At 43.0% G+C, this 25102-nt stretch overlaps 2 protein-coding genes across 3 annotated transcripts in view; both read left to right on the forward strand.

Moving 5' to 3' along the window:
• The window catches only part of LOC115129580 (SEC14 domain and spectrin repeat-containing protein 1-like), a 69112-nt gene extending 61209 nt beyond the window's left edge, over positions 1-7903 (forward strand). For both annotated transcript variants that reach the window (XM_029660108.2, XM_029660116.2), the window contains exons 14-20: positions 499-613; positions 877-1036; positions 1445-1526; positions 1704-1826; positions 5516-5707; positions 6008-6138; positions 6299-7903. In XM_029660108.2, the coding sequence (XP_029515968.2) occupies positions 499-613; positions 877-1036; positions 1445-1526; positions 1704-1826; positions 5516-5707; positions 6008-6138; positions 6299-6602 (1107 nt within the window). In that variant the 3' untranslated portion in view covers positions 6603-7903. The remainder of the gene's footprint in view (positions 1-498; positions 614-876; positions 1037-1444; positions 1527-1703; positions 1827-5515; positions 5708-6007; positions 6139-6298) is intronic.
• A 14413-nt stretch (positions 7904-22316) lies between these two features.
• The window catches only part of LOC115129592 (coiled-coil domain-containing protein 141-like), a 39888-nt gene continuing 37102 nt past the window's right edge, over positions 22317-25102 (forward strand). Inside the window, exon 1 of the mRNA XM_029660130.2 lies at positions 22317-22821. Coding sequence (XP_029515990.1) covers positions 22717-22821 — 105 coding nt within the window. The 5' untranslated portion in view covers positions 22317-22716. The remainder of the gene's footprint in view (positions 22822-25102) is intronic.

The raw sequence follows: 25102 nt of genomic DNA on the forward strand, positions 1-25102 counted from the left end.
TGACGTTGAATGCGGCTAATAGTAAAGAAATTAACATTCAATTATCTGGCGACAGCTCTGGTGGCATTCTTATAGTCAGCATGCCAATTGCACACTCCCTCAATTTGAGACATCTTTGGCATTGTGTTTTAGAGTGACCTTTTATTGCACATTTTAGAGTGGCCCTTTATTGTCCCCAACACAAGGTGCACCTGTGTAGTGATCATGCTGTTTAATCAGCTTCTTGATATGCCACACCTGTCAGATGGATGGATTAGCTTGGCAAAGGAGAAATGCTCACTAACAGGGATGGAAACAAGTTTGTGCAAAGATATTGAAAGAAATAAGCTTTTTGTGCATATGGAACATTTCTGGTATCTTTTATTGCAGATCATGAAGCATGGGACCAACACTTTACATGTTGTGTTTGTATTTTTGTTCAGTGTAGTATAGACTACTAACTGTTTGGCCTAGAGCTCTTTGTTGGCTTTGTAATAACGCCCCAGTTTACCCTCCCAGCTGTCCCAGCAACTGGATGGTCTACTGGGCATGCTCTGTGCCGATGTGGCGCCTGCTGACGGGGCTGCCATCCAACAAACACTCAAACACCTCGAGGAGAAACTCAAGAGCGTTGGTAAGCACAATTAAATGTATTATTCACTGTTATTTTTTTTTTATATGATAGCAAGCCTTCAATATATAACTGCAGAGTAGAATTAAAAAACTGATATTGAGAAAGGTATTTGTGCTGAAACATTGACAGTCTTAACTATATCCCCTCTTCTTGTAATTTTTTCTAATGGATAACTGCAAGAATAATATTTTACATTTGAAATAACTTTCAGTAGTGTTAGTTGAGTAATTCATGAGTATTATTTGATGTGTATTTCTGTCCAGAGGGAGCCCTGGTAGGCCTGAGGGAGAAAGGCCAGGTCCTGATGGATCAGTTGTCCAACCAGACTTCCTGGTCCTATGGGAAAGACGTGCCCATCGATAACAAAGACAACGTTGATCACATCCAAGGTGTCATGGAGGACCTGCAGCTCCGGAAACAAAGGTTTGCTCAGATTTATTTTCAGTCTTTTTTTGATGATGTAAGGCCGCAGGCCTCAAAATGATACTGGAGTTGTTTACAAAGGTTCCACGAGTCAAGCGATTTCTGGAATATCGTGGAGTTTTGGCCGTTGTTTTAAATTTGTATTTTTAATTGTACCTTTATTTAACTAGGCTAGTCAGTTAAGAACAAATTCTTATTTTCAATGACAGCCTAGGAACAGTAGGTTAACTGCCTGTTCAGGGGCAGAACGACAGATTTGTACCTTGTCAGCTCGGGTGTTTGAACTTGCAACCTTCCGGTTACTAGTCCAACGTTCTAACCACTAGGCTACCCTGCCGCCCCGTTGTCACGGAACTTGTCATGGAAATGGCTTTTGTCATGTTTTAAAAGAGTTTTGGTCCTGTTTAGATGTGAGGACATGGTGGATGTCAGGAGACTGAAGATGCTTCAGATGGTCCAGCTGTTCAAGTGTGAGGAAGATGCATCACAAGTCAGTAGATAGGCTTCCTTCTGTTCATCCCTGTTTTTAGTTTTTTTGTTTGTTCTGTTGGTTCTGGACTGCAAACTTAAGTGTGTTGTTATTATTGACATGTTGTTGTTGACATGTTGTTATTGTTGTTGACAATACCTTGTAAACCCCAGCTCATGTCACTGTGTTAACTCTCAGGCGGTGGAGTGGCTGGGTGAGCTCCTCGATGCTCTTCTAAAGACCCACATCAGACTAGGGGACGACTCACAGGAAACCAAAGTGCTGCTGGAGAAACACAAGAAGTTTGTGGATGTTGCACAGGTATGTACTACAAGAGCAGAGTTCAGACAGCTTGAGGAAGACTGAGGGGTTCTCTCTCTCCCGCTCTTGTCACTCCCTCAATTGTTCTGTCTGCCCCCTCCTCTCTCTCTGTCTCTTTTCTCTCTCCATGTCTTTCAAAGGGAAATAGAGGGGGAAGGGGAGAGTTGGGTAAGTTGAGCCACCCTTGTGTCTAGAAAACCATACACAAAGTTAATAAATTGACAAATTATTTAGGAAGAGGTCATAATTTCATGGAGACTGTCAAGGAAGAAACCACATGGAAAAACAGGTAAGCAAGTTAGGTCCAAAAAAATTGATTTTCACCAAGTCAAATTAACGCTTGTATCTAAACCAAAGTAGATCATTGTAAGATTGTTCCATACATCAGTTGGGGTCTCTATAAGATTCAGTATGCGGCCCTAAACCTAGCATGAAAGTGCAATGGTAGCTGTGTGGGTGGGCTAATATTGTAGAATAATAGTGAAGACATCACAACTATGAAATAACACATATGGAATCAGGTAGTAACCAAAAAAAGTGTTAAACAAATCCAAATATATTTTATATTTGAGATTCTTTAAAGTAGCCACCCTTTGCCTTGATGACAGCTTTGCACACTCTTGGAATTCTCTCAACCAGCTTCATGAGATAGTCACCTGGAATACATTTCAATTAACAGGTGTGCCTTGTTAATTTGTGGAATTTCTTTCCTTCTTAATGTGTTTGAGCCAATCAGTTGTGTTGTGATAAGGTAGGGTTGGTATACAGAAGATAGTCCTATTTGGTAAAAGACCAAGTCCATATTATTGCAAGAACAGCTCAAATAACCAAAGAGAAACGACAGTCCATCATTACTTTAAGACATGAATGTCAGTCAATCCGGAAAAGGTCAAGAACTTTTGAAGTTTCTTCAAGTGCAGTTCCAAAAACCCTCAAGCTCTCATGAGGACCACCACAGGAAAGGAAGACCCAGGGTTACCTCTGCTGCAGAGGATAGGTTCATTGGAGTTACCAGCCTCAAAAATTGCAGTCCAAATAAATGCTTCACAGAGTTCAAGTAACAGACACAACTCAACATCAACTGTTCAGAGGAGACTGCAAGAATCAGGCCTTCATGGGTGAATTGCTGCAGAGACACCATTACTTAAGGACACCAATAAGAAGAAGAGAGTTGCTTGGGCCAAGAAACACAAGCAATGGACATTAGACTGGTGGAAATCTGTTCTTTGGGCTTTGAGTCCAAATGTAAGACTTTTGGTTCCAACCGCCGTGCCTTTGTGAGACGCAGAGTAGGTGAACGGATGATCTCCGCATGTGTGGTTCCCACCGTAAAGTATGGAGGAGGAGGTGTGATGGTGTGGGGTTGCTTTGCTGGTGACACTGTCTGTGATTTATTTAGAATTCAAGGCACACTTAACCAGCATGGCTACCACAGCATTCTGCAGCGATACGCCATCCCATCTGGTTTCCACTTAGTGGGACTATCATTCGTTTTTCAACAGGACAATGACCCAACACACCTCCAGGCTGTGTAAGGGCTATTTGTCAAGAAGGAGAGTGATGGAGTGCTGTGTCAGGTGACTTGGCCTGCACAATCACCCCACCTCAAACCAATTGAGATGGTTTGGGATGAGTTGGACTGCAGAGTGAAGGAAAAGCTGGCAACAAGTGCTCCGAATATGTGGGAACTCCTTCAAGACTGTTGGAAAAGCATTCCAGGTTGAGAGAATGCCAAGAGTATGCAAAACTGTCATCAAGGCAAAGGGTGGATACTTTGAAGGATCTGAAATCTAAAATATATTTTGATTTGTTTAACACTTTTATGGATACTACATGATTCCATATGTGTTATTTCATAATTTTGATGTCTTCAGTATTTTTCTACAATAAAGAAAATAGTAAAGTTTTGACTGGTACTGTATGTAGATTTCTTTGTTATAAGAGTACTACAGTGCCTTGCGAAAGTATTCGGCCCCCTTGAACTTTGCGACCTTTTGCCACATTTCAGGCTTCAAACATAAAGATATAAAACTGTATTTTTTTGTGAAGAATCAACCACAAGTGGAACACAATCATGAAGTGGAACGACATTTATTGGATATTTCAAACTTTTTTAACAAATCAAAAACTGAAAAATTGGGCGTGCAAAATTATTCAGCCCCCTTAAGTTAATACTTTGTAGCGCCACCTTTTGCTGCGATTACAGCTGTAAGTCGCTTGGGGTATGTCTCTATCAGTTTTGCACATCGAGAGACTGAAATTTTTTCCCATTCCTCCTTGCAAAACAGCTCGAGCTCAGTGAGGTTGGATGGAGAGCATTTGTGAACAGCAGTTTTCAGTTCTTTCCACAGATTCTCGATTGGATTCAGGTCTGGACTTTGACTTGGCCATTCTAACACCTGGATATGTTTATTTTTGAACCATTCCATTGTAGATTTTGCTTTATGTTTTGGATCATTGTCTTGTTGGAAGACAAATCTCCGTCCCAGTCTCAGGTCTTTTGCAGACTCCATCAGGTTTTCTTCCAGAATGGTCCTGTATTTGGCTCCATCCATCTTCCCATCAATTTTAACCATCTTCCCTGTCCCTGCTGAAGAAAAGCAGGCCCAAACCATGATGCTTTCACCACCATGTTTGACAGTGGGGATGGTGTTTTCAGGGTGATGAGCTGTGTTGCTTTTACGCCAAACATAACGTTTTGCATTGTTGCCAAAAAGTTCAATTTTGGTTTCATCTGACCAGAGCACCTTCTTCCACATGTTTGGTGTGTCTCCCAGGTGGCTTGTGGCAAACTTTAAACAACACTTTTTATGGATATCTTTAAGAAATGGCTTTCTTCTTGCCACTCTTCCATAAAGGCCAGATTTGTGCAATATACGACTGATTGTTGTCCTATGGACAGAGTCTCCCACCTCAGCTGTAGATCTCTGCAGTTCATCCAGAGTGATCATGGGCCTCTTGGCTGCATCTCTGATCAGTCTTCTCCTTGTATGAGCTGAAAGTTTAGAGGGACGGCCAGGTCTTGGTAGATTTGCAGTGGTCTGATACTCCTTCCATTTCAATATTATCGCTTGCACAGTGCTCCTTGGGATGTTTAAAGCTTGGAAATCTTTTTGTATCCAAATCCGGCTTTAAACTTCTTCACAACAGTATATCGGACCTGCCTGGTGTGTTCCTTGTTCTTCATGATGCTCTCTGCGCTTTTAACGGACCTCTGAGACTATCACAGTGCAGGTGCATTTATACGGAGACTTGATTACACACAGGTGGATTGTATTTATCATCATTAGTCATTTAGGTCAACATTGGATCATTCAGAGATCCTCACTGAACTTCTGGAGAGAGTTTGCTGCACTGAAAGTAAAGGGGCTGAATAATTTTGCACGCCCAATTTTTCAGTTTTTGATTTGTTAAAAAAGTTTGAAATATCCAATAAATGTCGTTCCACTTCATGATTGTGTCCCACTCGTTGTTGATTCTTCAAAAAAATACAGTTTTATATCTTTATGTTTGAAGCCTGAAATGTGGCAAAAGGTCGCAAAGTTCAAGGGGGCCGAATACTTTCGCAAGGCACTGTATATTTCCCTTGACAGAGTGATGCTGAATGTAATAAATGGCTCAACTTACCCCACTGCCCCCTACTAGGTACTAGGTATTGTGTTAACCTGGCTCTCTCTTTCTGTGTCCAGAGCACCTATGACTACGGCCGTCAGCTGCTCCAGGCGACGGTGGTGTTGTGTCAGTCTCTAAGGTGCTCCACGCGCTCCTCTGGTGACACCCTGCCACGCCTTAACCGGGTCTGGAAACAGTTTACTGTCACCACTGAGGAGAGGGTCCATCGGCTGGAGATGGCCTGCTCCTTTCACACCGCAGCTGAGAAGGTAGGAAAAGAATGACAGTTATGAAAATGAAACCTTATATTATCGGAAAGATGTTAATATATTATTGAATTACCTTTGTGACAGCCAAATAATACACCTTCTTCTTAGCAAATATTGCAAAGCTTTTGTCTTTGTGCTCTAGTCAGTGAGCCCTGTTGTTTGGAAGTGTTGAATTATTGGGATATGCATGTATGCCACTTAACAGATACTTATCTAATGTGACTAACAGTTCAGTGAGTACATACTTTTTTGTTGATGGTCCTCTTCTGTTTCCATTCCCTCCTGTCTCCTCCATCCCAGGTGCTGGTCCAAGCCAGCCCAGACCAGTGTGATCTCCCAGTCGAGGTGGAGCAGGAGACCTATGAGGAGGTGGAGACTGTGGGGAAGGCTCTACTGGACAGACTCACTGTCCCTGTTATATTCCCAGACGGGTAAGAAACAATGGACATTTCACACTGAGACATGCCTGGCTTTACCAAGATGCTAGATCTAATGATGCATGCCATTTTGATCATGGACTGTCAATCCTTGTATCCATAGCCCAACCTATGACCCTGCTGAGTCCTTCTGCCCCTTTTGTCCCCCCTTCAGGAGCGAGCAGTACTTTGGCAGTCCTGGAGACATGGCGTCCTCTGCTGAACACATCCGGGACAAGATGAAGCTGGTGGAGGACAGGAAACTGACTCTGCACGAGGAAGATGAAGAGGATGAAGACATTGAGCAGCTACCGTATCAGCAGCTACAGTATGAGCAGATACATGACCAGGACGAAGAGCTACACAATGATGAAGAACTACAAGACGACCAGGAACTACATGATGAAGAACTACAGGATGTAGACAATGAACTACAAGATGGGGAGGAACTAGAACTGGAGAACGAGACGGACACTTAGGAATGCTAATGGAAGCTCTTATAACAGCTTGCCTGGTCCCAGATCAGTTTGTGCTGTCTTGCCAAATCCTATGGCCATTGGCGTGAAAATAACCATAGCAGTTGACAAGAGAGCATAAACAGATCTGTGGCCAGTCTGCAGACCTATAACAGCAGCAACTAGCAGTCCACCAGACATTGAGGACAGGAAAGGACACCTTTGACGTTAAGCCTACACAGCACCTGACCATCCAGATCTCTAGAATCCCGTTAATCTCCCGGTGTGACCGCATTCCTTCCATCTCGGTTGTACTCTGCCTCGTCCAGCCATATTAATTTACCAATAGCAGTTAACGATAGAATATGGTCCTCTAGGATCCACTTACATTGCTTACAGTACATGACATGGAGAAGAGAGGAGAGGAGGAGGGAAACAAAAGAAAGAAACTGAAAGCACTGACTGGAATGAAGTCTGAAATGGACTATTTCCCTTAAAGCTTTACCTTGCCTGTCGCTTGTCCCTCTGAATTTGTGCTCACGCTGATCTTGGCCTAGGGGTTGTTTTAACCCAGGGTTAAGGTTAGGCCTGGGTTAAGAACACGTAGTGTGAAAAGCCCTTAAGACAGGGAACTCAAGCTTTTACATGGTTCTACTAAACCCTCTAGAGTGTACAGAAAGCAAAGCACCATCTGTCTCTCTCCTTGTATTTACCTTACCGGTGCTTTAGAGTTTCTAGGCCTTTCTCTTTCTTGTCAAACTGCCTTGTTTGACTATTTTATATTTTCCCTCTGTTGTTTTTTTGTTCGCAATACTTCCAAGTGGTTTCTGGAAGAAGAAAAACAAGTGTAAAGGGCTGTGCCAATATGTAAATCTATTCTCATTCCCAATGCCTTTGAATTTGGCACTAACATCCCAGCCCACTGTTTCCGGTATAGACGGACTGTTGTATATTACGAGGATGGATGGGTGCAGTCAACCAGTCACTTGTGTGTATCAAGTTAAAATGTCTAATCAGACCTTTGTTATAAACCTAGTTTAGAGTGGTAGATCCAAGGCTTTGTTTTTATTCATAAAATGTGATATGAGAATTATGCTTCATCTCTTCATAATTGTCATTCTAATGTATACATACAGTACATACGCCTTTTGCATCGTGAGGCATGCTATTGAAATATTGATTCTGTATTTATTTTGTTTTGTATATTGGTATTTTACATACCAGTCAAAGACATGATGCTTGTGGAGATTTTAGGTTTGCGAGGCTAATCATGTATTTCTTGAAAACCTGGGTCCTGCGAAATAAACAAGCAAACATTTTAAAGATTTCTTTGATATAATGTAGTTATTTGTCTTTTGATTCATAAGCATAGTCTTACAAGACAATGTTGTCCCGTACACATACACAAGGTATGACTTCAGGCTTCAATTTAATTTGACACATGAAAAGCAGGACCGGACTATTTGGGGCCCTGGGGCATATTTACACATTTTTGCCATGAGGCTGAGATAAAATGTTGCCGTTTTAAAGCTAATATCCTATTAAAAAAATAAATGCCATGATGCTGAGAGAATTCTGCAGTTCCTGCAATTATACACATTTTGACAAAATAAATCCAAATTGGTTGGGGGGCCCACCTGCGTGCCCTTTCGGTAATTTGGCCCTGATGAAAATATTATTTTATAGAATAACTTAAATTTACCGGTTGTTGTCATATTAAATATGATATTTGAAGGTTTTCAATAAAGATGCCCAGTTGTCAGATTAAATAGGATATTTTAAGGGTTTCAATAAAGCAGCCACGCATTCACATATCTTCAAGGTGTGTACTCACAGTAGCCGCTGGGTGGTGCAGATTAGACTGAGCTATGAAAAACATGTTACCTCAAGAACAGCTCATGAATAAAGAGTATGGGCATCATAAAATAACCTTCCCTAATAATGGCATAAACCATTCACACCTGTAACGGTAAATTCTCAACAGTCATTGGTAATTCACTTCAAATGAAATGCTATTCGACATTACACATTACAATGGTAAACAATTAACACGTTACTCAAAACAAAGACATCATTAACATTTGCATAAACTTTAGCATTTATTTTTAAACAATGAATACACCCCTTAACCTGAAATGACAATTTGGCGCGCAAACTCCTGAATTTATCAGCGTTCGCTTTCTTGGAAGTCTGGGAGCCAGCAGTTCACACAACGGTTGAAGGGAAATACACATATCGTGAGTCATCTTCAAAACTATCATACTATCTTTAGTTTTCTAACCATTCCACTACAAACACAACTTTCAAGGTATCAAAACACTGGAGTTGTTCAGCATTGTTTTTTTGTAAATGTCCCAGCAACACGACTTCATTCAGTAGCCTAGCATCCATATACTGTATTTCCTGATGATGTTCTAACCGCTAGAACGGGGGAGGCTCGTAGCCTGCTTATCTTCAGAGCCTAGGGCAAAACTGCGAAAGATATGGTTGCTGTAATGTTGGGCCATTGAAAACAAGTAATATTGCTTATTTATTATAAATGCTTCTTCAGTATTTAAGGGTGTGTTTGAAGGTTGTATTTGTGGATGTCGGCCCCGCATTTTCATTGTTGGACATAAAAGACAGTATAAACACCAAATCAGCTCCAGGTGATTTTAATTTTGGATGTCTGGTCCCAAGTATTCCCACTAAATACAGAGACACATCTGATCTCATACAAATGTAAGCATGGTTTAAAATGATGTTTTAGGTAAATATTATATTTGTTCTTCTTGTGAATTTGCAGTATACACATCATTTGTAATTATGTTCCGGGGTTTTGCCGAAATTCTCCCCCCCTGCCAGAATCCCACTCCTTACGTGAACGCGCACACACTCAATTCTTCATTGCTGCGATTCGCCTGCTAGTTAAGATTTCTGCTCTTTACTCCGTTGTCAGTTTAGCCTACATTTTACAGATCTTAGTAGCAGAAAGCATTTTTATGTCCTTCAAGGCAGCTGTCAATGATCACGTTAGGCTGCGTTTAATTTAATGTTTATGTCGGTTTGATCGCGGGGGAGGCACTAGTAATATCTGCAGTTTTCGGTTTGGCCATTTGATTCAAGTGTATTAGTCTATAAATAAATCTATTTGCCAAAATGCGTTATCTCTCACATGTTTTATTCGACAAGTAGTTGTTCTGAAATGTTTATTGCCTACATTTTACTCCCTCTTCTATATGTAATACAACACGCATACATTCATTATTAATTTCGGTTGCTTTCAGTTACTTTCTATAGAACAAAACGGGTTGCCTATCCTGAGTGAAGTTTGTTCTATAGAAAGTATTTGACTCTGATGTGTGCGATAGAAAGTATTTGACTCTAGCCACACAATTAAGGAAATTAGAAGGGGGGGCGGGATTTTCGGCAGGCAAGAACCCCCCCCCCCCTCTAAATTCCTTAATTGTGTGGCTAGAAAATAGCCTTGCTAAACCCCCGTTCTAATTTCCTTAATTTTGTCACTAGAGTCAAATACTTTCTATAGAACTAACTTCAAGTCAGGATAGGCAGCCGACATTAATAATTCATGTATGTGTGTTATATTAAAACATAGAGGAGGGAGTCAAATGTAGGCAATAAACATTTCAGAACAACTACTAGTGGTGTAAGACATGGGAGAGATGCTACATTTTGACAAAGGGATGTATTTATAGACTAACCCACTTGAAACAAATAGACAAATTGACAGCTGCCTTGAAGGACACAAATAAAAATAAAATTCTGCTACTAAAATCAGTGAAATGTAGGCTAAACTGACAACGGAGTGAAGAACAGAAATCTTAACTAGCACGCAAGTCACAGCAATGATTTTCGGCACAACACCGGCAGCCAACATCGTGAGTCTGCATTGGTTGGACAAAGGGATTCCAGAGGACTCGGAGTCTAACCAACACACAGACTCCCTATGTTGTGTACCAAATCTAGGTGCAGGGCAGGCTCTGGCTGCTTAGCTTCATCTGTGAACCAGCAGAGGGAGTAGGGTTTTTTGGTGGCTTTTGTACTACTAGTTCTTCAATCATTCATGTCTATTGTTATTTTGTGAAGCCATAGTAACTATTATAGAAACAAAGACATTTACATTTACATTTAAGTCATTTAGCAGACGCTCTTATCCAGAGCGACTTACAAAAAAGAGACACTTTCTAATAAACAAATATGCCTATTTATATGCCTATCAAAGGTGTAAACATATTCAAAGTGAGTTTTGTAACACACAACAAACAAATATTCCACCACATGGGGGTGATGGTGATACTGTTAATTAAGTTACAATGTTTGAATCCATCCAACCCAGTACCTTTTAAATCTTGAAGGTGATAGAGATGGCTGCCTCGCTTCGCGTTCCTAGGAAACTATGCAGTTTTTTGTTATTTTACGTGTTATTTCTTACATTAGTACCCCAGGTCATCTTAGGTTTCATTACATACAGTCGAGAAGAACTACTGAATATAAGATCAGCGTCAACTCACCATCAGTACGACCAAGAATATGTTTTCCGCGACGCGGATCCTGTGTTCTGCCTTACAAACAGGACAACGGAATGGATCGCATGCAGCGACCCAAGGAAACGACTCCGAAAAAGAGGGAAACGTAGCGGTCTTCTGGTCAGACTCAGGACAAGGGCACATCGCGCACCACTCCCCAGCATTCTTCTTGCCAATGTCCAGTCTCTTGACAACAAGGTTGATGAAATCCGAGCAAGGGTAGCATTCCAGAGGGACATCAGAGACTGCAACGTTCTCTGCTTCACGGAAACATGGCTCACTGGAAAGACGCTATCCGTGGCGGTGCAGCCAACGGGTTTCTCCACGCATCGTGCCGACAGAAACAAACATCTTTCTGGTAAGAAGAGTGGCGGGGGCGTATGCCTCATGACTAACGAGACATGGTGTGATGAAGGAAACATACAGGAACTCAAATCCTTCTGTTCACCTGATTTAGAATTCCTCACAATCAAATGTAGACCGCATTATCTTCCAAGAGAATTCTCTTCGATTATAATCACAGCCGTATATATCCCCCCCCCCCCCCCAAGCAGACACATCGATGGCTCTGAACGAACTTTATTTAACTCTTTGCAAACTGGAAACCATTTATCCGGAGGCTGCATTCATTGTAGCTGGGGATTTTAACAAAGCTAATCTGAAAACAAGACTCCCTAAATTTTATCAGCATATCGATTGCGCAACCAGGGGTGGTAAAACCTTGGATCATTGTTACTCTAACTTCCGCGACGCATATAAGGCCCTGCCCCGCCCCCCTTTCGGAAAAGCTGACCACGACTCCATTTTGTTGATCCCTGCCTACAGGCAGAAACTTAAACAAGAGGCTCCCACGCTGAGGTCTGTCCAACGCTGGTCAGACCAAGCTGACTCCACACTCCAAGACTGCTTCCATCACGTGGACTGGGACATGTTTTGTATTGCGTCAGATAAAAATATTGACGAATACGCTGATTCGGTGTGCGAGTTCATTAGAACGTGCGTTGAAGATGCCGTTCCCATAGCAACGATAAAAATATTCCCTAACCAGAAACCGTGGATTGATGGCAGCATTCGCGTGAAACTGAAAGCGCGAACCACTGCTTTTAATCAGGGCAAGGTGTCTGGCAACATGACCGAATACAAACAGTGCAGCTATTCCCTCCGCAAGGCTATTAAACAAGCTAAGCGTCAGTACAGAGACAAAGTAGAATCTCAATTCAACGGCTCAGACACAAGAGGCATGTGGCAGGGTCTACAGTCAATCACGGACTACAAGAAGAAACCCAGCCCAGTCACGGACCAGGATGTCTTGCTCCCAGGCAGACTAAATAACTTTTTTGTCCGCTTTGAGGACAATACAGTGCCACTGACACGGCCTGCAAGGAAAACATGCGGTCTCTCCTTCACTGCAGCCGAGGTGAGTAAGACATTTAAACGTGTTAACCCTCGCAAGGCTGCAGGCCCAGACGGCATCCCCAGCCGCGCCCTCAGAGCATGCGCAGACCAGCTGGCCGGTGTGTTTACGGACATATTCAATCAATCCCTATACCAGTCTGCTGTTCCCACATGCTTCAAGAGGGCCACCATTGTTCCTGTTCCCAAGAAAGCTAAGATAACTGAGCTAAACGACTACCGCCCCGTAGCACTCACTTCCGTCATCATGAAGTGCTTTGAGAGACTAGTCAAGGACCATATCACCTCCACCCTACCTGACACCCTAGACCCACTCCAATTTGCTTACCGCCCAAATAGGTCCACAGACGATGCAATCTCAACCACACTGCACACTGCCCTAACCCACCTGGACAAGAGGAATACCTATGTGAGAATGCTGTTCATCGACTACAGCTCGGCATTCAACACCATAGTACCCTCCAAGCTCGTCATCAAGCTCGAGACCCTGGGTCTCGACCCCGCCCTGTGCAACTGGGTACTGGACTTCCTGACGGGCCGCCCCAGGTGGTGAGGGTAGGCAACAACATCTCCTCCCCACTGATCCTCAACACGGGGGCCCCACAAGGGTGCGTTCTGAGCCCTCTCCTGTACTCCCTGTTCACCCACGACTGCGTGGCCACGCACGCCTCCAACTCAATCATCTAGTTTGCGGACGACACAACAGTGGTAGGCTTGATTACCAACAACGACGAGACGGCCTACAGGGAGGAGGTGAGGGCCCTCGGAGTGTGGTGTCAGGAAAATAACCTCACACTCAACGTCAACAAAACTAAGGAGATGATTGTGGACTTCAGGAAACAGCAGAGGGAACACCCCCCTATCCACATCGATGGAACAGTAGTGGAGAGGGTAGCAAGTTCCTCGGCATACACATCACAGACAAACTGAATTGGTCCACTCACACTGACAGCGTCGTGAAGAAGGCGCAGCAGCGCCTCTTCAACCTCAGGAGGCTGAAGAAATTCGGCTTGTCACCAAAAGCACTCACAAACTTCTACAGATGCACAATCGAGAGCATCCTGGCGGGCTGTATCACCGCCTGGTACGGCAACTGCTCCGCCCTCAACCGTAAGGCTCTCCAGAGGGTAGTGAGGTCTGCACAACGCATCACCGGGGGCAAACTACCTGCCCTCCAGGACACCTACACCACCCGATGTTACAGGAAGGCCATAAAGATCATCAAGGACATCAACCACCCGAACCACTGCCTGTTCACCCCGCTATCATCCAGAAGGCGAGGTCAGTACAGGTGCATCAAAGCTGGGACCGAGAGACTGAAAAACAGCTTCTATCTCAAGGCCATCAGACTGTTAAACAGCCACCACTAACATTGAGTGGCTGCTGCCAACACACTGTCATTGACACTGACCCAACTCCAGCCACTTTAATAATGGGAATTGATGGGAAATGTTGTAAATATATCACTAGCCACTTTAAACAATGCTACCTTATATAATGTTACTTACCCTACATTATTCATCTCATATGCATACGTATATACTGTACTCTACATCATCGACTGCATCCTTATGTAATACATGTATCACTAGCCACTTTAACTATGCCACTTTGTTTACTTTGTCTACATTCTCATCTCATATGTATATACTGTACTCGATACCATCTACTGTATGCTGCTCTGTACCATCACTCATTCATATATCCTTATGTACATATTCTTTATCCCCTTACACTGTGTATAAGACAGTAGTTTTGGAATTGTTAGTTAGATTACTTGTTGGTTATCACTGCATTGTCGGAACTAGAAGCACAAGCATTTCGCTACACTCGCATTAACATCTGCTAACCATGTGTATGTGACAAATACGATTTGATTTGATTTGTTGCTGTAGCTGTTCTCAATGCTTATAATGACACGAAGCTGATGGTGAGGCTATATTTAACCCTCTCTGATTTCTCTCAGCTGGAACGGGCTGCTCAGATTGTGCGTCCCAAATGATGACATATCCCCTTTATAGTGCACTACTATTGACCAGGGCCCTAAAGGGAATATGGTGCCTTTTGGGCTGCTCAGAGAGATGGTAGCTGGGACAGAATTATCAGGAGACCACAGCAGATGGCTGGGTGGGGTGAGGGAGGCCTTCCAGGTCCTCCCAGTCTGTCCTGGGCTATGCCCAAATCGGCTGATTTGTGTGTGTGTCTACTCAACTTGACTGATCTGTCTGTGTGTCTCTGTGTCTGTCTGTCTGTGTGTGTATGTGTGCCCCCGACTCGGCTGATCTCGCAGTGTCTTACTTTCTCAGCTGTTTCTTTAACTTCTCTAACAGCTGCCGCCTGCCCGCAACACTAGTCCATGACAGACCTGGGTTCAAATACTATTTGAAATAATGAAAAACATTTGAGCTGTGGTTGATTGAGCTTGCTTGTTGCTTTGCAATCCCTTGTCTTGCACCCCCGGAGATCCCAAAATCTGGCACACCCGGCAGGAAAATGCAAAAAATATTTGTAGATTTAAATTAGTAACCTATTTGAACCCAGGTCTGAGTGTAGTGTCATTGGTTAAGTATGACATGCAGATCCAAGTAGTCCTGTTAACAATTACAACACTTCTTCAGGCTCCCTGGCATGCCTTTGAGTAGGCTACATTTCACACAAATGTCTTCCCTTAAGTATCTGAGTCAGGCACTGTTGTTTGGCAGTGGCATATACACACACACAGTGACGTCCCGCAATGTACAGTTGAAGTCGGAAGTTTACATACACTTAGGTTGGAATCTTTAAAACTCGTTTTTCAACCACTCCACAAATTTCTTGTGAACAAACTATAGCTACGGCAAGTCGGTTAGGACATCTACTTTGTGCATGACACAAGTAATTCTTCCAACAATTGTTTACAGACAGATTATTTAACTTATAAGTCACTGTATCTCAATTCCAGTGGGTCAGAAGTTTACATACACTAAGTTGACTGTGCCTTTAAACAGCTTGGGAAAATTCCATAAAATTATGTCATGGCTTTAGAAGGTTCTGATAGTCTAAATGACATCATTTGAGTCAATTGGAGGTGTACCTGTGGATGTATTTCAATGCCTACCTTCAAACTCAGTGCCTCTTTGCTTGACATCATGGGAATGTCAAAAGAAATCAGCCAAGACCTCAGAAAAAAATTGTAGACCTCCACAAGTCTGGTTCATCCATGGGAGCAATTTCCAAACGCCTGAAGGTACCACATTCTTCTGTACAAACAATAGTATGCAAGTATAAACACCATGGGGCCATGCAGCCGTCATACCGCTCAGGAAGGAGACGCGTTCTGTCTCCTAAAAATGTACGTAATTTGGTGTGAAAAGTGCAAATCAATCCCAGAACAACAGCAAAGGACCTTGTCAAGATGCTGGAGGAAACAGGAACAAAAGTATCTATATCCACAGTAGAATGAGACCTATATCGACATAACCTGAAAGGCCGCTCAGCAAGGAAGAAACCACTGCTCCAAAACCGCCATAAAAAAAGCCAGACTATGATTTGCAACTGCGCATGGGGACAAAGATCGTACTTTTTAGAGAAATGTCCTCTGGTCTGATGAAACAAAAATAGAACTGTTTGGCCATAATGACCATCGTTATGTTTAGAGGAAAAGGGGGGAGGCTTGCAATCCGAAGAACACCATCCCAACCTTGAAGCATGGGGGTGGCAGCATCATGTTTTGGGGGTGCTTTGCTGCAGTTGGGACTGGTGCACTTCACAAAATAGATGGCATTATGAGGATGGAAAATTATGTGGATATATTGAAGCAACATCTCAAGACATCGGTCAGGAAGTTAAAGCTTGGTCATATATGGGTCTTCCAAATGGACAATGACCCCAAGCATACTTCCAAAGTTGTGGCAAAATGGTTAAGGACAACGAAGTAAAGGTATTGGAGTGGCCATCACAAAGCCCTGACCTCAATCCTATAGAAAATTTGTGGGTAGAACTGAAAATGTGTGTGCGAGCAAGGAGGCCCACAAACCTGACTCAGTTATACCAGCTGTGCCAGGAGGAATGGGCCAATATTCACCCAACTTATTGTGGGAAGCTTGTGGAAGGCTAACTGAAGCGTTTGACCCAAGTTAAACAATTTAAAGGCAACCAAATACTAATTGAGTGTATGTAAACTTCTAACCCACTGGGATTGCGATGAATACAATTAAAGCTGAAATAAATCATTCTCTCTACTATTATTCTGACATTTCACATTCTTAGAATAAAGTCGTGATCCTAACTGATCATAGACAGGGAATTTTTACTCTGATTAAATGTCAGGAATTGTGAAAAACGGAGTTTAAATATGTTTGGCTAAGGTGTATGTTAACTTCTGACTTCAACTGTAACTACTGAACAGTGGTTTTATTCTATAGTTGATGGAGCATTTATACCCAGTATGAAAACCAGTTTGATTATTCACCTCCTCCACAGTGCTGCCCATTACAGACGTTCAGCTCTTAGAATGCATGCCAAGGCTAAAGGACTATCTAACCTCCTCTGTAAAGGCTCAGGAGAATATCCAGATGCAGACAGTTTCGAAGCAACAAAAGTTTATTTCAAAAACAGGGGGGCAGGCAAATGACAGGTTAAGGGCATGCAGAGGTGTCGGCGGCAGGTATCCTAGTGGTTAGAGCGTTGGACTAGTAACTGAAAGGTTGCCAGATCAAATCCCCGAGCTGGCAAGGTAGAAATCTGCCGTTCTGCCCCTGAACAAGGGCCCACTGTTCCTAGACTGTCATTGAAAATAAGAATTTGTTCTTAACTGACTTGCCTGGTAAAATAAAAAAATAAAAATAGGTCAGTAGAGCAGAGTTTGAAAGGTAGAGAACGGCAGTCAGGGTAGGCAGAGGTCAGTAATCAAGGGTGGTGTGACACGGTACAGAATGGCAGTCAGGTCAAGGCAGGCAGAATGGTCAGGAACTAGAGAAAGACAGGAGCACGGGAAAACAGCTGGTAGGCTTGATGAAACACAACGAACTGGCAACAGACAAACAGAGAACACAGGTATAATTATACTTGGGAAAATGGGCAGTGGGTGGAGACAAGCACAAAGACAGGTGAAACAGATCAGTTTGACACCCTCCTTCTATGCAAAATAGTACAATTATTATATTGCACATTATAACTGTACTTTGTGGACATTTTGCATCTTGTCAAATATATCAAATAATGTTTCTACGCACGACATACTAGTAAGATGGGTAGATGATTTAAGTCGTTGTACTGTACACTGGGAAGTTTTGCATCTTGTCTACACAGAAAAATGTGTGCTGTGTTGTTATAAAAGTTGTTGATTTGATATGAAATTACCTCGGTGATCTCTGGTATCCTGAGGTCCATGGTAACAATGGGCCACTGTTGGCCTTACAGTAGGCTTTATCATTTGCACACACACACACACACACACACACACACACACACATATACCCACAACATATGCACACACACACACACACACACACATACCCACAACATATGCACACACAGACACACTCATATCTATTGTGTTTGTTGTTTGTTTGTTTCTCCAGTTTACAGTAGTATGTCACTGCACCTTAGGAGAGTAACACATACCTATCAAAGAGACTCATCACAGTTGGGAAGCTGAGGTCTGTTTGTGTTCCCCTGCTGTTTTCCTACTGTATCAGAATCTCTCTCTCTCTCTCCCCCTATCTCTCTCTCTCTCAATTTCAATTCAATTCAAGGGCTTTATTTTCATGGGAAACATATGTTAACATTGCCAAAGCAATTGAAATAGGTAATAAACAACAGTGAAATAAACAATAAAAATGAACAGTAAACAGTAAAATTACACTCACAGAAGTTCCAAAAGAATAAAGACATTTCAAATGTCATATTATGTCTATATACAGTTGCCCTTTTCTTGTGGCAACAGGTCACAAATCTGGCTGCTGTGATGGCACACTGTGGTCTTTCATCCAGTAGATATCGGAGTTGATCAAAATTGGGTTTGTTTTCTAATTCTTTCTGGATCTGTGTAATCTGAGGGAAATACTCTCTCACCCCCCCCCTTATGTCTCTCTCTCTCGCCCTCTCTCTCTTTTCCTGCCATTGTGCTGTCGTCAGGGAATAAAGAGCTGATTCTCATTAGGACAATACTAACACCCCCTAACTCTCTGACACTCATACCTCTTTCTATTGGATCTAGTGATGTACTACTAAGTATCAAAGAGACTCAACAAAGTTGGGCCAGCAGAAAGCTGAGGTCTGTTTGTCCTGCTGTTTCCTTACTGTATCAGAATGTACTCTCTCTCTCTCTCTCTCTCTCTCTCCTTTTCTACATCTCTAGTCTCTCTCTCTGTTGCTCTCTGTCTCTCTCTCTCTCTCTTTCAGTCTCTCCCCTCCATCTCTCTCTTTCTCTCTAGTCTCTCTCTCTCTCTCTCACCCTGCCTCTCTATCTCTTTTCCTTCCATTGTGCTGTAGTCAGGGAATAAAGAGCTGATTCTCATTAGGACAATACTAACTCCCCCTAGCTCTCTGACACACTGGCTTGTTCCCCAAAGGGAAATGGATATTTTAAAACAACCAAGAGGAATTTTAAATAAAACATCTCTAAAGAATGTAAGTTTCCTCAAAATAAATAATACAGACTTGTAATGTGTTTGAGAGACTGGCCAAATATATCAGGTTTGAAGGTAAGACCCAAATGCAGACTGTGTGGAAGTAACAATGTTTATTACAGCAACAAGGACAGGCAAACGACAGGTCAAGGCAGGCAGGGGTAGATAATCCAGAGTAGTGGGGCAAAGGTACAGGACGGCAGGCAGGCTCAGGGTCAGGTCAGGCAGAGGTCGGTAATCCAGAGTAGAGGAAAAGGTACAGGACGGCAGGCAGGCTCAGGGTCAGGTCAGGCAGAGGTCGGTAATCCAGAGTAGAGGCAAAGGTACAGGACGGCAGGCAGGCTCAGGGTCAGGTCAGGCAGAGGTCGGTAATCCAGAGTAGAGGCAAAGGTACAGGACGGCAGGCAGGCTCAGGGTCAGGTCAGGCAGAGGTCGGTAATCCAGAGTAGAGGAAAAGGTACAGGACGGCAGGCAGGCTCAGGGTCAGGTCAGGCAGAGGTCGGTAATCCAGAGTAGAGGCAAAGGTACAGGAAGGCAGGCAGGCTCAGGGTCAGGTCAGGCAGAGGTCGGTAATCCAGAGTAGAGGCAAAGGTACAGGACGGCAGGCAGGCTCAGGGTCAGGTCAGGCAGAGGTCGGTAATCCAGAGTAGAGGCAAAGGTACAGGAAGGCAGGCAGGGTCAGGTCAGGCAGAGGTTGGTAATCCAGAGTAGAGGCAAAGGTACAGGACGGCAGTCAGGGTCAGGTCAGGCAGAGGTCGGTAATCCAGAGTAGAGACGATATGCCTAAAGGGGGTGTCTATAGCCAGCCAGGCAAGGTAGTGTTAAATAGAAGCAGTCAGCCAGTGAGAGTGTGGGCTTTTCTCTCTTAAAAGACCAGTGTGAAGTGTGCTTGGCTTTTGTCTGTAATAATATAATAATAATAAATGCCATTTAGCAGACGCCTTTATCTAAAGCGACTCACAGTCACGTAGAGGGGACACCAATGGAAAAACGTATTCACAGACCTAGAGAAGCAAGATAAAAATCTATCCAGCTATGACAACTCACAGGGTATTTTCCCTTCTATTGGAAGAAAGATAGGCCTACCAATATGATATTCCATGGATGGGCTGGTGCCTATGTGGGGTTGTCTGTGTTAGTGATGCACCGATATGACATTTTTTGGCCTATACCGATATCCAATATTTTCCTTCACAAAAAAGCTGATACCGATATTAAACATTTTAGCGGCCTTTTAAGCATTCTAGTACAGTTAAATAGTTAACACACACATGGACGCAGCGGGTCTAAGGCACTACATCTCAGTGCAAGAGGCGTCACTACAGTCCATGGTTCAAATCCAGGCTGTATCACATCCGGCCGTGATTGGGAGTCCCATAGGGTGGCGCACAATTGGCCCAGCGTTGTCATTGCTAAGAATAATGAAAATGACTGCAGTTTCTACTGGTCATTGTTTTCAGGCTGGTTGTATTGGTGCTAGCTAGGTACCAAGCTAATGCTAGCTACCCCAGAAGTTGCAGTCAAAGAAATTATGCTTTATTACCAACGCGGTATTGAAAACACATCGTTCATGGCCGTGTTTACTTGTTTGCAGACATTTTTGTACAGCTTTGGTAGTGCTACTGTATCTTTTTTGACACGCAAAGACCCAAACGGCGTTCCATAGTATGTATGTCGTGAAGCTAATAGCAGTGACTCTATTACTGTGTAACTCCGGTAGGGCAACATCTGAAAAATAGTGAACTTGGTAGTATGTACCCGGTGCTCGACCAGTCGGCGAAAGCCAACATCACCCACGACAGAGAACGGTTGATTGTTAAGGGCAATGAATTCCAGTATCTTGGCTTTAATGGATTTCGCCTTCGAGTTATCTCGCTGAAATTTGATTACCCTTTCAAATGACTGCTCGACTTGTTGACTGCTCGATCCACACAGCAGACATTGTGGGCTAGGTTAGGAATGCTGTGTTGCACGTGTAGCGCAAAAGTTTACGTGGCGTCATTACTGGATGGAAATTACAAGTGTAATGGCTGTGCTATAAATGTAGATCCTTCAAACACTCCCAAACAGGGAAACGCATCCCAATCAAAGGTGTTATCACGTGCTCCACTAAGGCAGTTATTTATCTTATAACTTGTCCTTGTGGTAAAAATTATGTGGGTAAAACAAAGCGCGAATTAAAAGTACGTATCTCAGAGCATCGTAGCGCCATTAGGTGCAAAAACTCGACTTACCCAGTTGCGGCCCACTTTTTGGAAGCAAACCACTCGATTTCGTCTCTGCGTTATATTGGCATCGAGCATGTCACCCTCCCTAGGAGAGGGGGTGACCTTGATCATTTATTGTTAAAATGAGAGGCTGCCTGGATCTTTAATTTAAAGACCCTTGTTCCCTTCGGTCTCAACGTAGACTTTGATCTGATGCCATTATTGTGAATTTGCCATTGTAATTGTTTGTAGACTTATCTAGTCTAAATTGAATCTATGCTAACCATTTGCTTTTTGTATATTGTTCGTTGTATGTCATTTTAATATTTGTGAATTAACCAATGATATTAGGCCATACTTGGCCATGATTACAGACACCTGTGTGTGTGTCTTTTGACACTATATAAACGAGTCACCCTGCAGTGTTTGTGATTATACCCAGAGGAAGACAGCTTGCCTGTCGAAGCGTTGGACATTACATTTTTGCATCTGAGCTCTTAGAGTGTATGGCTCTCCTTTATTTTCAAGTTTTCCACTCCGCTAGCTAGCACCTCAACTAAATAGGTGTGCGTTTCTTTTTCCTCTAGATTGTCATTATGTCATGCACGTCAGCTTTGACATCGGTTTTGCACATCAGCGTTAAACTAGACATCGGTCGACACCGATGTTGGCATTTTTAGCTAATGCCTCCCTCATACACAGACTAGGAATGCACGATATATCGGTGAACATATCGGAATCGATTCCTATATGTTCACCGATATATCATGCATTCCTAGTCTGTGTATGAGGGAGGCAGGAGAGGATAAAGAGGGGCCGAGTGGGACTGGGAGAGAGGCAGGCAGGGAGAGGGGAGGGTTGTGTAGAAAGACCAGAGTGGAGCGGAGCCACCAAACTAGGGGTGTGTCAAATGGCTTCCAGCACAGCACAGTGTGATAATCCTAGTGGATAGTTCTATTTTTAACACACTGGCCAGCCGTGTTCTGCCCTGTCACCCTGCTCTGTGTCTCCTGCTTGTTGAGCTTCAGGCAGTACGTTGATGCTAGTGGCTCTGATCTGTTGTGCTGTGGCTCGGCTGTGGGACTGGAGGGAGTGGAAGGAGGATATAACACCGCTGCTGAAACATACACCTTCCGACTGGATTTGTTTTGCGCCTGTTGGATGAGAGGACAGAGGGGTCTCTCTACTGCCGTTTTTTGCTTGGTCACTCTATCTTCAACTGAAATATTGAAGGACTGTTGAGTTTGGAAGCACCCAGAGACTGAAATGAGAGAACAGGACAGAGACTAGGATTTGCAGGATCCAGAGAGAAGAGAGTGGACAGTAGGGGCTGTAAAGCTCATCTGATACTTTATGAAGTTAAGTTTGGACGGGGGAGACTATGTCCAACGAAAGTGACACTGGAGGTCAACCTGCTGCGACAACAACAATCAGCACTATCGCCGTGCAGGCTGGCGATTCTCAGATTATTGTTACTGTGTTCAAGGTACCAAACTCCTAAAATGTTCTTCAGTTGTATCTTTGGGTTGCTTTGGCTGTCTTTAGTTGTCTTTTTAAGCGTATTTCAGTCCTTGAAAAGCCTTATATAAAACCCATGTATTATTTTTCAGTTTGTTGATATCTCAGGTGAACAGAATAGAAGTGCTTAGATATATGCCACTCAGAACTCTTCTTTGGCCAGAAATGGTCGTTCACTCCACAGTGATGGAGATGGAGAAGATCAATCTTTCCAAATATTTTTAACCCAAATGTTGTCTAATATTACTATAGTGTTATGTCTATATAACAACAAGGACTGGTAATGAATCAGTGCCTGTCAAAATAGATTATTGATCTGTCTGAATCTGATAGACACTGACCTCACAGTGATCACCCATTGATCTCTTTCTTTCCAAAGTGCTGCTGCTATTAAAGGATCTTTCCGAAATGGCACCCTATTCCCTTCATAGTGCACTACTTATGACTACGGGTCCGGTCAAAAGTAGTGCGCTAGCCTACAGTATATAGGGAATATAGCCATTTGAGACACAACCAGAGAAAGGCATTTAAAGTTGTCCATGATGTCACAAGCTTGCATAGTCCACATTGTTAAAGCTAGTGTCCTGGGATGTCAATAGCTCTCTCTGTTTGTCCATTATGCTTATAGGACTAGCTCCCAGCCAAACCAGCAGCCTTATCTCAATGCCTCACATACTAACGCCGTACATCTCAACATGTAGGCAGGGCTTTCCCACAGTAGTGATAATAAGACAACTGGCATTAGGTAGGTCTTTTTTTTTCAAGTTATTCTTTTCCCACATGGCAGTCAAATACATGGTAAATACATGGGAAAGTTCAAATGTACAAGATATCAGATATTATTTAATATTCCTACTAGAGAAGGAAAAGCCTATGTTTTGTTTTAAGAGAGATATGTTTGTTGTCCTCTGTTGTATCCTCTGGCGCCAATTTTGCTGACCAATTTTGGTCGTGAAGGGGAAAGGGGTAATGGTAACGGTGTTCCCCTGAGTCCCCTTTAAAGTGACTGCCACGGCTGCAATCTAAGGCATGCAATGATTAAAGGGCAAAGCATGCAGAGTAGGAAATAGGCCTAATCTCCACCTCTAGCACCTTCACAGTTACAGTGCCCATGCACAGTCTGTGGCTGTAACCACATAACTAACCACCGTTGTCATTGACATATGAATTATTGTCTCAGTGAAAGTTTCCTTACATCTGAAACAACAGGCTACTGTAATGAGTGTTACACTATGTATACATCTTGTAATATAGTTTAACAGTTGTTGGTGATCCTCACACTGCCTAGTATGAACACTTTGTAGCTGTTACAACCACTGTTGTCATTGACAAATCAATTACTGTACCGTCTTTCCAAATGTATACAGGCATTATGTAGTAATACTGCCATATAGGCTACAGCAACAGCTGTTGGTGCTTTTTACGCTCAGGGTGACACTTCCACGAAAAGCTTGGCTTTAAGTTCATGTGTGTCACCCAGAGCGGTACCAGTCATTACATTAAAGGAATACCTCAGTTTAATGGATTGACATTGTCCTGGGATGTGTCCCAAATGGAACCCTATTCTCGATATACTGCACTACTTTTGAACAGGGTCCATAGAGCTCTGGTGAAAAATAGTGCACTATATAGGGAATAGGGTGCCATTTGGGACGCATACCCTAATTGCGTTCCCGGGACAGCACAATATATTGGAAAAGGAGCCCCACATTGCAGACGATATTTCCATACTCTGTTTACACACTGTGAAATTCACAGGAGGACCATGTGGGTGTCCACAGGTATAATATTACACCAACCTGCCCTGCTCGCAGTCGGATCATAAACAACATGGCAGGGAAACACAAACAGACCTCGGCTTCCTGCTGGTCTAACTTTGAGTCTCTTTGATACTTAGGATCAAAGATTGTTCCAATGGATACAGACAGGCCGTTTACTCCTGAAGTATAGTAATAATTATAAACAGGTTGGTTCAAGCCCTGAATGCTGATTGGCTGATAGCTGTGGTATATCAGTCCGTATACCACGGGTATGACAAAACATGTATTTTTACTGCTCTAATTACGTTGGTAACCAGTAGCAATAAGGGATTTGTGGTATGTGACCAATATACCATGGCTAAGGGCTGTATCTAAGCACTCCTCATGCATAAGAACAGCTTTTAGCTGTGGTATATTGGCCATATACCACAAACCCCCGACGTGCTGTATTGCTTAAATATGTACTGACAGCAAAAGGGAGAAATCAAA

The sequence above is a fragment of the Oncorhynchus nerka genome, linkage group LG1, assembly GCF_034236695.1.
Source record: "Oncorhynchus nerka isolate Pitt River linkage group LG1, Oner_Uvic_2.0, whole genome shotgun sequence".
NCBI lineage: Eukaryota > Metazoa > Chordata > Actinopteri > Salmoniformes > Salmonidae > Oncorhynchus > Oncorhynchus nerka.